Source organism: Enhydra lutris, unplaced genomic scaffold, assembly GCF_002288905.1.
Source record: "Enhydra lutris kenyoni isolate GAN:26980312 unplaced genomic scaffold, ASM228890v2 scaffoldscaffold9, whole genome shotgun sequence".
Lineage (NCBI taxonomy): Eukaryota > Metazoa > Chordata > Mammalia > Carnivora > Mustelidae > Enhydra > Enhydra lutris.
Window position 1 is genome coordinate 15,824,453 of NW_019154093.1, and position 16,974 is coordinate 15,841,426.

At 39.5% G+C, this 16,974-nt stretch overlaps 1 protein-coding gene across 1 annotated transcript in view; it reads right to left on the reverse strand.

The window, feature by feature from the left end:
• Positions 1 to 7,500, reverse strand: part of LOC111142986 (intracisternal A particle-promoted polypeptide) — a 41,562-nt gene extending 34,062 nt beyond the window's left edge. Inside the window, exons 1-2 of the mRNA XM_022496363.1 lie at positions 6,361 to 7,500; positions 4,662 to 5,000 (exon numbers count right to left, since the gene is read on the reverse strand). Of these exons, the coding sequence (XP_022352071.1) occupies positions 4,662 to 4,953 (292 nt within the window). The 5' untranslated portion in view covers positions 4,954 to 5,000; positions 6,361 to 7,500. The remainder of the gene's footprint in view (positions 1 to 4,661; positions 5,001 to 6,360) is intronic.
• Between the last annotated feature and the right edge of the window lie 9,474 nt (positions 7,501 to 16,974).

Genomic DNA, 16,974 nt, shown 5'->3' on the forward strand with positions numbered 1-16,974 from the left:
TGCCAAATAAATAAATAAAATCTTTTAAAAAAATGTTTTTTAAGTAGGCTCCACACCCAACATGGAGCCCAATGTGGGTCTTGAACTCAAGATCCTGAGATCAAGACCCAAGCTGAAATCAAGAGACAAACACTTAACCAACCGAGCCACCCAAGTGCCCTCAAGAATCAGAAAGTTTAAATAACTTGTCTCAAAGTCACATGGTCAAGTGATTGAGGGTAGAGACTGACATCAAAGTCCATGCTTTTAACATAAGGTTATATGCATCTAACATTTACTGAGGCACTGGGGTGAATAAGACAGGGTCCCCATCTTCAATTTGATAAAGTGCCATACAAACATTATTCTTTAATGCTAGGTATAACCAAGAGTTCATGACATATGAGACGTTATTAAATACCTTTTTTTTAAGATTTTAATTATTTATTTGATAGAGAGAGATCACAAGTAGGCAGAGAGGCAGGCAGAGAGAGAGAGAGAGAGAGAGAGAGAGAGAGGAAGGAAGCAGGCTCCCTGCTGAGCAGAGAGCCCGACATGGGGCTCGATCCCAGGACCCTAGGACCATGACCGGAGCCGAAGGCAGAGGCTTTAACCCACTGAGCCACCCAGGCGCTCCTTAAATACTTAACATTTAAGTAACTACGTACACCACTTTCTTTCTAGATGTCTTTACTTTTATATTAACATATATGACTTTGGGAGAACACTAAATAGTTAATTATATTTAGAATGGAAGAAAAACCCTGTAATTCTCCTACCTGATAAGGATAAACTCTCCATTCAATCTTATATTTCCCTTAATCCCTTTTAGGATATTCACTCCACTAAATTATTTGGCTGAAGTTTGTATTTCCAACAAGATTTATAGTCTGTTGGGGGAAGGCTTTCCCTTTTATATTCTCAATGCCTACTGCCCACTAGGTACTCAAAAATTTGTTTTAAATAGGGGCACCTGAGTGGCTCAGTGGTTTAAAGCCTCTGCCTTTGGCTCAGGTCATGATCCCAGGGTCCTGGGATGGAGCCCCACATCGAGCCCCACATCGGGCTCTCTGCTCAGCAGGGAGCCTACTTCCCCTTCTCTCTCTCTCTCTGCCTACCTCTCTGCCTACTTGTGATCTCTGTCAAACAAACAAATAAAAAATCTTTTAAAAAATTTGCTTTAAATAAATGAATGCCCAGGGACACGTGGGTGGCTTGGTCATTGGGTGTCTCCCCTCAGCTCAGTTCATGATCCCAGGGTCCTGGGATTGAGTCGGCATCACGCTCCCTGCTCAGCGGGAAGCCTGCTTCTCCCTGTCCCTCTCTAGCTGTCTCTCCCTGTCAAATAAATAAATAAAATCATTCATAAATAAATAAATAAATGCCCAAAGAAATTACGGTGAGAGGAAGAATATGGCTTATTGAATGCAAACAGGGATTCCTGAAAGAAAGAAATGGAATCCACCATGGAGTAAATGGTAGTGGTTGCAGAGAGAACTGAGATAAGACTTAGCTGAATAAAATGAGAATTCACAACAAATTTGGACAAGATCATGGGTTGTAATCTATGAAGACTGAATGCCTGCTACTGGATAAAGCCAAGAGTTACTTGAGAGCAATAAAAAGAATGTCCTATAACTATACAAGACTTTATAGATTACAAAAAACACTTTTACATTTATGAAAATTTATCTCATTTAACCTTCACATGAATTATGAAAAATTTTTTTTTAAAGATTTATTTATTTATTTGACAGAGAGAGAAATCACAAGTAGGCAGAAGTAGGCAGAGAGGCAGGCAGAGAGGGAGAAGCAGGCTCCCTGCTGGGCAGAGAGCCCGACGTGGGGCTCGATCCCAGGACTCTGGGGTCATGACCTGAGCCGAAGGCAGAGGCTTAACCCACTGAGCCACCCAGGCGCCCCGAATTATGAAAATTTATCCCCACTTTACAACTAAGGAAAATGAGGCTCTCACAAGCTCATTTCAGATCTGTAAGTACCTAAATTGCACTACCTATAAAGCTCTGAGAAGACAGAGCCACTGCCTGCTTGTTTACTGCCATGTTTAGTGCTTAGCTCACATAAAGTATTCATATGCGATACTTGCTGGCTCAGTCAGTACAGCATGTGACTTTTTTTTTTTTTTAAGATTTTATTTATTTATTTGAGAGAGAGAGACAGTGAGAGAGAGCATGAGCGAGGAGAAGGTCAGAGAGAGAAGCAGACTCCCCGTGGAGCCGGGAGGCCGATGCGGGACTCGATCCCGGGACTCCAGGATCATGACGTGAGCCAAAGGCAGTCGTCCAACCAACTGAGCCACCCAGGCGTCCCCAGCATGTGACTCTTGATCTGGGGGTTCTGAGTTCAATCCCCATATGGGGCATAGAGCTTATTTTTTTTAAAAAGTATCCATAGGGGCACCTGGGTCACTCAGTCGGTTGAGTATCTGCCTTCAGGTTAGGTCATGATCTTAGGGTCCTGGAATCGAGCCCCACATTGGGCTCCCTGCCACTGGGAGTCTGCTTCTCCCTGTCCCTCTATCCTGCTTGTGCTCTCTCTCTCTCTCTCTCAAATACATAAATAAAATCTTTAAGGAAAAAAAAAAAAAAAGAAGAACCTTGATTTTGTTGTGGGTGCTAATTGTGTCCTGATGAAAATTACGTACCTTAACCTCATTTACAGATAGGGTTGAATTTTTTACTGTTTGGCCAATGGGATATAGACAGCAGTTACTGGGTACAGCTATCAGAAAAGCTTAAAAAAAGAACAGACTCAGCTAGCAGGACCTTTTGCCTTTTTCCCTTCCTCCTTCCACTGGCTGGAATTCAGCAATCATGAGATTAGCACCTACAAGCTATAGATGGTAGAGCAAAATGTTGGGAGAATAATAGGATATTAAGGACATCATGAAGCCACCATACCATTCTTGGAATGCCTACTATGAATTCACTTCTGTGGAAAAATAAACTAGCTTGTTAAGCCACTTGATATCCTTTACCAGTAGCCAAATTCTGTTCTTAATTGTTATACCAATTTTAACCTTAAATGTCAATATTCAAGAATGTTATTTCTCTCAGATATGCTCAAAAGCTTTTATTTCTCTGGGTTTTACTACTTTTTATTTATTTGATGAAGTGCTAATCACCAATATGGTGACAGTACCGGGAACATCTTTCACTAAGTAGCTCTTGTTGCTACCCTTAGACAAGAGGCAGAATAAACATCTTGTAGCATTTCTTCTGTGTTTATGTAGCTCAACACTAATTCCACTGGATTAATATGTGTTAATTTACACTTTGTAAATAAGAGAAGCAGAACATTTATGAAACTGTGTTCAGCTCACACAAGTCAGTTAGAAAAGGTTAAAAAAATCCTTCGATGCTAATTTGTACATTAGACAATAGACAGGGCTGCACGACTTTCAGTAAATAAAACATAGTCATCTTTATAATCTCCAAATTAAGAGTTATTTTCTGATATTTTCCAAAATGTAATAAGAAACAACACAAAGAAATCTCCTTTTGTCATTTTCCAGGTTTAAATACCATGCACTAAATAAATAATACTTTATGGGATCACCTAATAATTTCCCACAAGTAGTCCTTTAAGGAGAGCATGATGACCAAACAGTCTTTGTTTTCAAACATTTTTTCTGATTATATTATCTTCACCACAGGAAAAAACTTCAAGGCAGAAAAGTACAAAAATGAAAATCACACATTTTCCCACAGACATACACTGTACTAACACTTTAGTGTCTTTCAAATCTTATTTCCATGTATATTTATTACATATCATATAAACTTCATACTTTTTTGTGTGCACTTTCTAACATTATCAAAACTTTTAAAAAACATTTTAAAAATAAAAGTTTTAATTAAAATACATACACGTTGATTGCAAATATTTTGAGGGGGGAAAAAAAAAGAGGGAAAAATAAAGATTTTCCATATTCCAGGGTTGCCTGGTTGGCTCAGTTGTTAAGCATCTGCCTTTGGCTCAGGTCATGATCCCAGGGTCCTGGGATCCAGCCCCTCTTCGGGCTCCCTGATCAGTGGGAAGCCTGCCTCTCCCTCTCCCTCTCCCACTCCCTCTGCTTGTATTCCCTCTCTTGCTGTCTCTCTCTCTGTCAAATAAATAAATAAAATCTTTAAAAAAACAAACATCTTCCATATTCTGTCATCCAGAGATAGACACTTATCAACATTCTGGTCTTTTTCCTGTGCACCAAGACAAATGATTTTTTTTTCTTTACAAAATTAGAGCGGTGCTTATATTCAATTTTTTTTCATTTGAAATATTGTAAACACTCTTCCATAGTATATATTTAAATAATTTGAGAGATCTAAAAAAATATTTCATGATCCACACATATGCCATAATTTATTTAATCATATAATCTACTGAGGGATAATTAGATTGTATTCAATTATGTAGTTATAAATAATGTTACAGTAAACATCCTGGTACATAAATATTTGCCTGTATCACTAAGTAATTCCTTATGAATAATTCCTTCCTAGAAAAGGAATACTGGGTCAAAAGATATGAAACTTTCAAACACTCATAATAACATATTGTCAAATTACTTTCCATAGAAGTTGTATCAATTTATATTCCCATTGCAATGAATGAGTGATTATATCATTCTTCACTCAAAACTTTAGGCTCATGTAACATACCTGTATAAATGAAATCTAGAAGTATTTGAAAGATTCCAGCTTCAATTCCTAGAATCTGTACAACATCTTTTGAGGACTCTTTCATTCCTCCAGTGAATAAAGCTGCAAAGTAAGGACTACTGGCAGCCAAAACCAGCCGATGAACTTTAAAAGTCTCGTTCCCAACTTGCAGCTGCACATCACAGAAATGCTCTCCATTCCTCATTTTATTGATCTGGGCCAAGATGAGTTGGGCATGTTTATCAGATGAAAATGGACTATTACCAGCCTTGGGACAGTCCTCATTAGCCATGTTGACAGATTAATTAAAAGGACTGTTGCCCATAATCTGATCCTACCCTGAAAAACAAAATAGGAGACCAGAAAACATATTTTTGTCTTTAACATGTCTTCTATTGACACACATTCCCTATCCTTTAGCTTAAAATCTACTTAGGGACATAAAATACACACAAAACAAATATGGGTTTCAGGGAAGGGAATAAGCAATGGGGCCTAAAATAAATGGAGAATAATTCATGGTAGAAATGGGACCTGACTGGATGTTGCAAGATAAAGATTAACATCTGAGGAGAGGGCATAAGCCCTTCTGGGTGAAATAAAGAAAGAAAGAAAAGGCACAGGGGCACCTCGGTGGCTCAGTTGGTTAAGAAAAGGCACAAAGGCAGAAGTTTTTGTACACTGTAGTTAAGAAAGCACATACTCTAACCAAAATGAATTTTCAAAAACCAACTGTGATCGGGCCAACTGTCTGCTTACAAACCTTCACTTGGCACACTTCTCTTAGTACACAAAGCCCTTCAAATCTCACCTCTGTCTATCTGTCCAGTCCTATCTCCCATACTCTTTTTTGAACTTAATACTCCAACAAAACCTAAAAATTTGCAGTTCTCTAAAAGTATCTCTTTCAAGGCATCCTTCCCCACCTTTTCCTTTTGGGTCTTTGTTATAATTCAAGACTCTGTTCAAACATAATTTCCTGCAGAACCTTCCCTGTTCCTCTCTCCTCTGGATTTGGTGGCCATCCTAAACTCACCTATTTTTTTTTTTTTAAACTTACCTATTTTTTGGCTACATCACACTATACTTTGTCGGACACTACCAAACCTATTTTCTACAGACACATATATTCTCTGAAATCTTCCTGAGAGTCTCTTAAGGGCGGGGACTATCTTTCATAGTAGTAGCACCGGTACCTAACATATATTAACTTTTCAAATATTTGTGAAATGAACGAGTACAATGAGAAATAACAATAGCTTATGTTGTTTTTGTCTAACTGTGATAGCTTTTCCACGCATTCTGCCAATTGCAATCCTCACAATAATTAAGAGGTGGGAAGAAAAGATATTGTTATTTGAAATGAGAGAGAAGGAAACTGAAGCTCAAAGTTTCCCAAAGACACAGTGTTAGTATAATGACAGTCTCAGTATTGGAATCCAAGTCTTATTACTTTAAATCTTGGGCTATTCCCACCATATCACATGCATAGGAATTATTAGGACAGGTTATAGAGAAAAGGCTTTGAAACCCAAGGACAGAAATTTAGCCATTATAGACTCAAGAGTAACAAGACAACAGTCATGTTTCAGAACTGTTATATGAACCTTCCAGGGAATGAACTGAGAGGTAGCAAAGTCCTTGAAAACAGCCTTATACAGCCTCAACAATGAAAATGGAACGGATGAATCCAACTTACTTTTTAAATAAAGAAACCATGAGATCCAGTAATGTAATATATTTGGGGATGAAGCACAAGGGAAATCCAAGATGACTATGGTTTTGTAACCTAGGCATCAAAGGGAACTAGTAAAAAGACTGACAGAAAGGTGTGGGCTGATGTTAGAAAAAAGTGGTTAATTTTATAGCATTCAGTCAAATTCATCAAAGTAAAACTAATCATCATGATTATCTAGGAATTGAGAAATCTGATTGAGAAGTTCCAAGACAGCTGCTAAAACTTCACATTAGCATTTACAGAATGTCAACATACTACATTTAACTGGCATATAAAAGCAAACGGCATTTGTCTCTATACTGAAATTTGATCTGCAGAATATTATCAAACATCACATGGCTGTTAGGCTTTTTTTCTGTTTCAGATTTCTTCCCGTTAGACCCCAGCGTCTTGATTACAAGGTACCTCCTCTGCCCCCAACTTCAAGGCATCAAGCACAGCCACTGAGCTAAAATGCTGCCTCCTGCTGAGTTCAGTCAATATCCATCCACTCCGGTAGCAGACAGCAGAAATCCTAACGTGTTACCGTGCTTCTTAGTAGTTGCTGACACTATCCCATTACCAGTGAAGAACTTCATTCCAAAAGGCGGCACATGTGTGACCGTGTTTCCAAAAGGAAAGAGCACAACTCCGGGACACTGCATATGGATGTGAGGGACGTGCCTCAAGAGACCTAAACTTGAAAGGGAGAGATTATCAGGAAATGGTGGAGATGCCCAGAAGAATTAAAGAGGACCTGTGTTTGGTGGCCTTGACTTTACTCTTCAGAGCATCGGGAAGCTGCTTCAGCAAAGGGTGGCAGAAAAAACAAGCGTCAAGAAACCGAGGTTCTTTGTGTCTGAGTCGGGGACCTGGAGAGTTACCCCTAAGCTGCTGCGACACTACAAGCCGATAAACATTCGGCGGTACCTAAATGGCGGAGAAGGTATCTCCCACTCGTCCGGGGATATCTGACAGGCTGGGGGCTCAGCCTTCGGATTCCCTGGTGGGGGCGGGGAAAGGAGAGGCAGGAGTCGACCAGACCAGACCAAGCGAAAGGTGAGGGCGAAAACACTTGACTATCAGAGGCACGCCTGAGCGGCCAGAGTAAGCGGTTCCAGAGGCTCCTCTCCTCTCCTCAGGGGTCCCAAGAGCCGTAAGAGCGAAGAGGTCATTCCCAACCCCGTCACAGTCGCACCCGGACGCAGGCCCTTCTTACCCGCCGCTTCCCCTTCCCGCCGGCGCCCGCTAAGGCCCTGCGCGCGCAGTCGCTACCAGCGCCGGCGCCGAGAGGGCGGGGGGAACCCGGCTGGGCGGACGAGGCGGAGGCGACTGGGTACTGTGGCCGACGGAGGACTGGAGGTGAGGCCGGGCCTGCTGACAAGTGCCTCTAGCGTGGCGCCGTCGCTAGTCGGGTTGCGCGTGCGCAGTGTTCTTACGCTGGCGGGTAGAGGCGACACCCGGAGCCGGATGGCTGTGACCCGCGCCTGGTGTTGGGTTCGCAGCAGGCGAACTGCACAGCTACGAGTCCAAGTTCTTGCCTGTTGGGGCTGGCCTGCTCGACCGTTCCCCTCAACCTACGTTCTCTCCATTCTTGTGGCGTCCCAGATAGCCAGCGAACTTTAGTGTTTGTTTGTTTTAAGATTTTATTTATTTGACACAGAGAGAAAGATCACAAGTAGGCAAAGAGGCAGGCAGAGAGAGAGAGAGAGAGAGAGAGAGAGAGAGAGAGAGAGAGGGAAACAGGATCCCTGCTGAGCAGAGGAAACCCCCCCCCCCGCCACGGGGGGCTCGATTCCAGGACCCGGAGACCACGACCACCACCCGAGCGGAAGGCAGAGGCCTAACCGACTGAGCCACCCAGATGCCCCGAACTTTAGTGTTGAGGAAAGACAGAGATGAACCCCCGGCGCTGCGCTTCTTTCTTTCTTTTTTTTTTTTTAACTTGAGATGTTACTTGACGTGTAACTTTAGCTTCATGTGTACAACATGATTCGATATTTCTACCTTCTCTTATTTAAAAAAATCTTATTTATCAGAGAGAGTGCACGTACACAAGCAGGCAGAATGTCAGCCAGAGGTGGAGAGAGAAGCTCCCCGCTGAGCAAGTAGCCGGATGCGGGGACTCGATTCCAGGAGCCTAGGATCACCACCTGAGCGGAAGACAGGGACTTAACCGACTGAGCCACCTAGGCGTTCCAATCTCTTTATTCTTTACCATTCACTCAGATCATTTTCTAGGTTTGCCTAAGCCTGGCATTTGAATGGATGCCTACTTTGAGGGAAGGGAGAACTCCAAACATCTAGTTATTTTCACTGTTGAACCTCGTAATATGTCACGTTCATGATTTTCAAACCCTTTGACCCCGGCCAACAGTGAACAAAAACATTCTACTTCAAACCCAATAATACCACATACGTCTATAGATGTATACATCTGAAACAAAAATTTCACAGAAAAATATACTTACTGCCAGCAATTCTCTAAATTTCTATTTCTCCTTTTCGATTCATTACCGAAAAGCGCTAAAAGAGACCCATTGTCTGAAAAATTATTATCCAAGACTTGGAAATGAGCAAAAGCGATTATTTGGGTGCGCTTTTACTGTAAGGCTGGGCATTGCCTAGCAGACTTTGGAAGGATTTGAGTCCATAGGGACCTCTGACTTTCTACTGAAACTATTTTGCAAGAAAATGGGTATTTAAAATCTTGTCCACTCTATAGAAAAGATAACATAAAAACATTAAGTTATATTAACCGATGGCATATTAAACCATTTTTCCTCTCAGCAAATTCAACATTCCTGATTCTTAGCAATTTATACAGCATTTCTGTAACATTCTACTGGCTCTCATTAATTAATATAAATAATATTTTTGGCATGTGTTAATTTTATATTTTTATGACAGCCATAATTTTACCTTTTGGAAAATTATACTTCAGCACCACTAAAATTAATTTCCCAATTTATTATTGGATTGCACCCAGCAATTTGAAAACCAGTGTAGGGGCGCCTGGGTGGCTCAGTGGGTTAAAGCCTCTGCCTTCTGCTCAGGTCATGATCCCAGGGTCCTGGAATCGAGTCCCACATAGAGCCCCACATCCGGCTCTATGCTCAGCAGGGATCCTGCTTCCCCCACTTCTCTCTCTGCCTGCTTCTCTCACCTACTTGCAATCTCTGTCAAATAAATAAATAAAATCTTTAAAAAGAGAAAACCAATGTATATACATGGGAGCAGAACTGCTGGAATATATGGCATGTACATCTTAAATTGCACTAGAAAATACCTCCTTTCAAAACTCCAACCTATTTACATTCCCACCAGTAGTGAATGAGGTCCCTTCCTCCACAGTCGTGCCAACCCTTAATATCATTAGATGGTTAAATTTTGTATAACCTGGTGAGTGTAAAATGTTTCATTTTGTTATAATTTACATTACCTGATCACTTATGAGATCAGGCATTAAAAAGATGTTTATAAGATGCTACAGACTAAATTGTGTCTGTGCCCTGCCCCCCAAAATTCATGTTGAAGTCCTAACTTACAATATGATGGTGTTTGGAGGTGAGGCCTTTGGGAGGTAATTAGGGTAAAATGAGATCAGGGGAATGGGTCCCCCTTGATGGGATTAGTGATTTTATAAAAGAAATACCAGAAAACTTGTTTCTTTCCTCTCTCCCTTTCTCTTTCCACCCCTCTTTCTCCCCTTAAATCCGCTAACTCACTACGCCCACGAAGAGGTCAAGTAAGCACACAGAGGTGGTAGCTAACTATAAACCAAGAGAGAAGCCTCAGAATGAAACCTACCTTGTTGACACTTTCATCTTGGACTTCCAAGCCTCCAGAACTATGAGAAGTAAATTTCTGTTGTTTAAGCAACCCAGTCTGTGATAGCTTGTTATGTTAGTCTAAGCAGGCTAACACGTAGCCAACTGAGTTTCTTTTCCCATGAAATGGCTATTTATGTCTTTTGTCCTTTTTTTCTAGTTAAGTTTTTTAAAATTGATTTTTAGGAGGTTTTTTTTTTATTATAGGTGCAATCATTTTATTGCTATTCACTTTACCGTGCTTCACAGGTACTGCATTTTTTACAAATTGAAAGTCTGTGGCAACCCTCATCAAGCAATTCTCTTGGCACCATTTTTCCAAAAGCATTTGCTCACTTTGTGTCTCTGTGTCACATTTTAGTAATTTTTGGAATATCTCAAATTTTTCATGTTATTATTGTATTTGTTATGGATATCTATTATCAGTGATTATGATTCATTAAAAGTTCAGATGATGATTGGCATTTTTTAGCAATAAAGTATTTTTAAATTAAGATATGTGCTTTTTTAAGACAAAATGCTATTACATACTTAATAAACGACCATATAGTCTATTTATTTAGTTAGTTTATTTATTTTTTTTAAAGATTTTATTTATTTATTTGACAGAGAGAGAAAGAGCACAAGCAGGGGGAGTGGCAGAGGGAGAGGGAGAAGCAGCCTCCCTGCTGAGTAGGGAGCCTGCTGTGGGGATCAGACCTGAGCCAAACGCAGATGTTTAACCAACTGAGCCACCCAGGTGCCCTAAATGTGTAAATGTGTATATATATGTATATATGCTTATAAGCATATATATAAAAAATGTATATGTATATTTTAAACATAACTTGTGTATGCACTGGGAAGCCAAAAAATTCATTTAATTCATATTAGTACAATATTTGCACTGAACCCATCATATCCCCAAGGTATGGGTATATATGTGTTACCAGTATTTTCTTTCTATTTGTGGTTTGTCTAGATCTTTCATTTCTTGTCTTCTTGTCTCTTTCGATAAGTGAAAGTTCGTAATTTTACCAATTTATCAGCCTATTTATGTTTTGCACTTTTGAGGTGTTGCTTAAGAAATTTTTCCTCTCTCCAGTGTCAAAGATGTTATTTTATATTTCCTTCTAAAAGTGTTAGAATTTGGAGCACCTGGGTGGCTGAGTTGGTTAAGCGTTTGCCTTTGGCTCAGGTCATGATCTCAGGGTTCTGGGATCGAGTCCCACATCAGGCTTTCTGCTCAGTGGGGGCCTGCTTCCCACTCTCTCTCTCTGCCTGCCTCTCTGCCTACTTGTGATCTCTCTCTCTGTGTCAAATAAATAAATAAAATCTTGAAAAAAATTTAAAACTTTTCTGAAAAATAAAAAAACAAGTGTTATAATTTTATTTTTCACATTTAAGTCACTAGGAATCGATTTTTTTAAAGATCTTATTTATTTATTTATTTATTTATTTGAGAGAGAGAGTGAGAAAGAACCAGACTCCCTGCTAAGCAGAGAGCCTGGTGCGGGGCTCGATCCCAGGACCCTGAGATCATGACCCGAGCCAAAAGCAGGCACTTGATGGACTGAGCCACCCAGGCACTCCAGGAACCAATTTTTCCAAGTAGATTAAGATAGGTGTTCAATTTCTTTTTTTATTAATATGCATAAGCAGTTATCACAACAGTATTTATTGAATAGTTCATATTTCCCCACTAATCTGAAATGCCAGATCTCCTTTTTTACATTTCCTTTAGGCCTGGGATCAATTCTCTGTTCAATTTCTTGGTCTATTCATCCATGCCCTACTGTTTTAATTACTATAGTTTTGTAATAAGTCTGGAAGGACAAGGTTCCACTGTGTTCTTCTTCAGCAGTGTCTTGGCTGTTCCTGGGACTCTTGGTTCTTCTACAAGGATTTTAGAACAACCTTGTCAAGTTGTACACACACATATATGCAAGGTGGGGGTTCTATTAGAATTTCAGTAACTCTGTAGGACAATTTGGAGAGAAATAACATCTTTATAACATTGGGTATTCTTATCCATTAACAAAATTAAATTTTATATATTTTTATATTTTTTAAGTTTTTATTTATGTAATCTCTACACCCAATGTGGGGCTCGAACTCACAACCCTGAAATCAAGAGTTGCATGCTCTTCCCTTGAACCAGTCAGACTTCCTTAAATTTCAGAAATTTTAGAAGTTTTATAACTTTATCCATAAGGGTCTTATATATCTTTTATTAAATTTGTTCCTAAGTACTTTTATCTTTGTGTTATCATACGTTATATCTTTTTAAGAATTACACTTTATGTTTGTTGGGTAAAGAAACTAAATTCATGCCTGTACACTAATTTTATAGACAGCAAGCTTAAGTCCCTTATTAATTAAAAAACTATAGGTTTGTGGAGTGCCTGGGTGGCTCAGTTAAACGTCTGACTCTTGATTTCGGCTCGGGTCATGATCTCAGGGTTGTGAGACTGAGCCCTGCATGTGGCTCTGCACTAGGCATGGAGCCTGCTTCAGATTCTCTCTCTCCCTCTCCCTCTGCTCCTCACCCCTAAAAGAAAAAAAAAAAAAAGAATATGCGCATTTGTATTTATAAGTGAGGCTGACCTTTACTTTTTCTTTATTACACTATTATGTTCTAATTTGAGTATCAACATGATACTAACTAACACTCAGATTTAAGAGTGTTTCCTTTTTTCCTTTTCTTTCTCTGCATGAGTTTAAGTAAGGTTGAAATTGGATAAGATTGTAAGAGGTTGAACTTGCCTATAAAATTATGTGGTTCCATTGTTTTCTTTGTGCAAGAATTTCTACATGTTGATTCAATCTCCTTAATGGTTATGAAACTATCATGTTTTCTCTTTATTATTGAGTCTGGTTTGCTAATTTATGTTTTTCTAGAAATTTGTCTTTTTAATAAAAATTTCAAATTCATTAGCACACAATAAAACAGTACTATCGTTAATAATATTCTGAAATTTTAATCTCTGTTGTATCTATAGTTATAGCTTCTTTTTAATTCCTTTTTTTTTTAAGATTTTATTTATTTATTTGACAGAGAGAGATCACAAGTAGACAGAGAGGCAGGCAGAGAGAGAGAGAGAGAGGGAAGCAGGCTTCTTGCTGAGCAGAGAGCCCGATGCGGGACTTGATCCCAGGACCCTGAGATCATGACCTGAGCCGAAGGCAGCAGCTTAACCCACTGAGCCACCCAGGCGCCCTTTTTTTTAAGTAGGCTCCACGCCTGGCATGGAGTCCAACATGGGGCTTGAACTCACAACTGTGAGATCAACACTGGAGCTGGAGAGCAAGTTAGATGCTTAACCATTAAGCCACCCGGGTACCCCTCCTTTTTAATTCCTAATATTTATTAATGGCATTTTCCCTTTTTTCTTCATCAGTCTCACTATAGATTTCTCAATCTTATTCTTTTCAAAGAACTAATTTTGGCTTTGCTGATCCTCTCAATTATATCTATGTTTCCTACTTCATTAATTTCTGCTTTTATGTTATTTACTTATTTTAGTTTTCATTGAAATTACTGTTTTCTTATTTTTAGCTTAAGTTTTTGAGTTGCTTAGTTCCTGATTTTCAGTCTTTTTTCTTTTAGAATCTAAGTTTAAGGTTATAAATTTTCCTCTCAGTATTGCTTATAACATAAACATGAATAGTACCCCTCTGGAAGCTAGGCAACCAAGTAGCCCTGTTGGTTATAGTTGGTGGTAGAGACAGTTGTTTAGGGAAGCATAATAAAATTTTCTGGCAGTAAGGGTTAAAAGCTTAAGTGCTAGAATCACAATGCCTGAGTTGAAAATTAAGACTCTGTCCTTGGGTATCTGGGTGGCTCAGTGGGTTGGGCTTCTGCCTTTGGCTCGGGTCATGATCTCAGGATTCTAGGATTGAGTCCCGCATTGGGCTCTCTGCTCAGCAGGGAGCTTGCTTCCCCTCTCTCTCTGCCTGTCTCTCTGCCTTCTTGTGATCTCTCTCTGTCAAATAAATTAATAAAATCTTAAAAAAAAAAAAAGACTCTGTCCTTTACTAGCTGTGTTACTTTTGGCTAGTTATTTACATTTCCGTTTCTTCAACAATAAAATGCAATGAATATTTACTTTATGGTGGTTTATAAGTATTAAACGCATTCATGCATATAAAGTATATCATTTTTGGAATAGACATTTAGCTATTATTTTTCTTATTTATCTCATTTTCACTGCTTGAAATAAGTAACCATGAATTTATAGTGTCATGGATTTACCCAGTTGAATGATTTTCCTTCATTAGTGCTTTGCTGCCTGCCTGGATACAGAAAAGCAACCATTTGGATTGATCCAGGATTAAGGTTTTGCTGCACAGATAGAATGAAAAGAAAATGGGTCAAGGACCCTGAGGATTTTATGACAGTGGTTGAATGAACTGAAAGAGTCATTCTTAAAAGCCCCAGGAAAGTTGTTCAGTAGAGTACGTCCCAGAAAAGTCTGTGGCGGAGGTCTACTGCTTGCTGAGATTCTTGCTAACTTTTTTTTCCTGTTTTTACAGAGAGGGACTAAAGGAAAAAAGGGAAAGCAGACATGAGAGTGAGCTTCATTTATCCATTTATCCATTTATTCAACCAGTACTTAATGAGGGCCAACAATGTAGCAAACACTTTCAGTTGCAGTGATACAGTAGTGAACAAAAAATGTTCTAAGGGCACCTGGGTGGCTCAGTCGTTAAGCATCTGCCTTCGGCTCAGGTCATGATCCTAGGGTCCTAGGATCAAGCCCTGCATCAGGCTCCCTGCTCCTTGGGAAGCCTGCTTCTCCCTCTCCCGCTCCCCCTGTTTGTGTTCCCTCTCTCACTGTCTCTCTTTCTGTGTCAAATATATAAATAAAATCTTAAAAAAAAAAAAAAAGGAGAGGGTTCCTATTCTTGTGGGATTACATTCTAAACAAGAAGGCAGAAATCAACAAATAAGTGAATAAATATATATCAGGAGATGATAAGAGTTATGAAGAGTATAAAGAAGGATAAAGAGATAAAGTGACATATTAGGGAAGGGGTACTATTCTAGACAACGTCGTCAAAGAAAGCCTTTCTAAGAAGATGACACTTGATCAGAGGACTGAATGGAGAGAGAGAGCCATGTAAAGGAGAATTCTGGACAGAAAAGTAAATGCAGGGGTGCCTGTGTGGCTTAGTCGGTTAAGCATCTGACTCTTGATTTCAACCCAGGTCATGGTCTCAGGGTTGTGAGATCAAACCCCTCACTGGGCTCTACACTGGGCATAGAACCTGCTTAAGATTCTCTCCCTCCTCACTTGCCCCTTCCCGCCTCTGCTCATGTGCGGTCTCTCTTTCTAAAAAAAGAAAGAAAGAAAAGAAAAGAAAAATAAATTCAGGGGCACCTGGCTGGCTCAATCAGTAGAGCATGCAACTCTCGATCTCAGGGTCATGAGTTCAAGTCCCACGTTGGGAATAGAGTTTACTTAATAAAAATAAATAAATAAAAATAAAGAAAAGAAAAGTAAATGCAAAGGTCCTATAGTGAGAGTATGCTTTAGGATATTTAAGAAATAACAAGGAATCCATTGTTACTGGAGAAATATTAGCAAGGGGAAGAAGAGTCTTAGGATATGAAAGTAGACAGGTAGCTAATAGCAATATCACCTAGTGTCTTGTATTCAGGAAGGGCTTTGAATTTTTTTCTGGGTGAAATAGCTATACTGTATAATTTGTTGTTATTTGTTTTGATTTCTGAATGACAAAAGACAAATGGCTTTCACACATTTCTGCTTATAAAAACCTGAAGAATTACCAAAGAATTAAAAACATTAATATGAAAAGATATATATGCACCCCTATGTTTATTGCAGCATTATTTACAATAGCCAAATTATGGAAGCAACCCAAGTGTCTATCCATAGATGAATGGTTAAAGAAGATGTGGTATATATATAAAAGAATATTATTTAGCTATAAAAAATGAAATCTTGGGGCACCTGGGTGGCTCAGGGGGTTAAAGCCTCTGCTTTCGGCTCAGGTCATGATCCTAGGGTCCTGAGATCGAGCCCCGCATCGGGCTCTCTGCTCGGCAGGGAGCCTGCTTCCTCCTCTTTCTCTCTCTGCCTGCCTCTCTGACCACTTGTCATCTCTGTCTGTCAAATAAATAAATAAAATCTTAAAAAAATGAAATCTTGCCATTTGCAACACCATGGATGGATCTAGAGTGTATAATGCTAAGTGAAATAAGTCAGAGAAAGACAAATACCATATGATTGCACTTATATATGGAATTTAAGAAATGAAACAAATGAGCAAAGGAAAAAAAAGGGACAAACCAGAAAACAGACTCTTAACTATAGAGAACAAACAGAAGTTTACCAGAGGGGAGGCAGACAAGAGGAAGGATTAAATAGGGGATGGGGATTAAGGAGTGCACTTGTTGTGATAAGCCACACAGTGATGTATGGAACTGTTGAATCACTATATTGTACACCTGAAACTAAGATTAACTACCTGGATTTAAAACAAAACAAAAACAAAAACAACCCATCCAGTTAAACTGTATGAGTTGTTATTTGAGTTCTTTTTTTTTTTTTTAAAGATTTTATTTATATATTTGACAGAGAGATAGAGAGATCACAATTAAGCAGAGCAGCAGGCAGAGGAAGAGGGAGAAGCAGACTCTTCACTGAGCAGAGAGCCCGATGCAGGGCTCAATCCCAGGACACCGGGATCATGACCAGAGCCGAAGGCAGCCACCCAACCGACTGAGCCAACCAGGCGCCCCCAGTTATTTGAGTTCTTA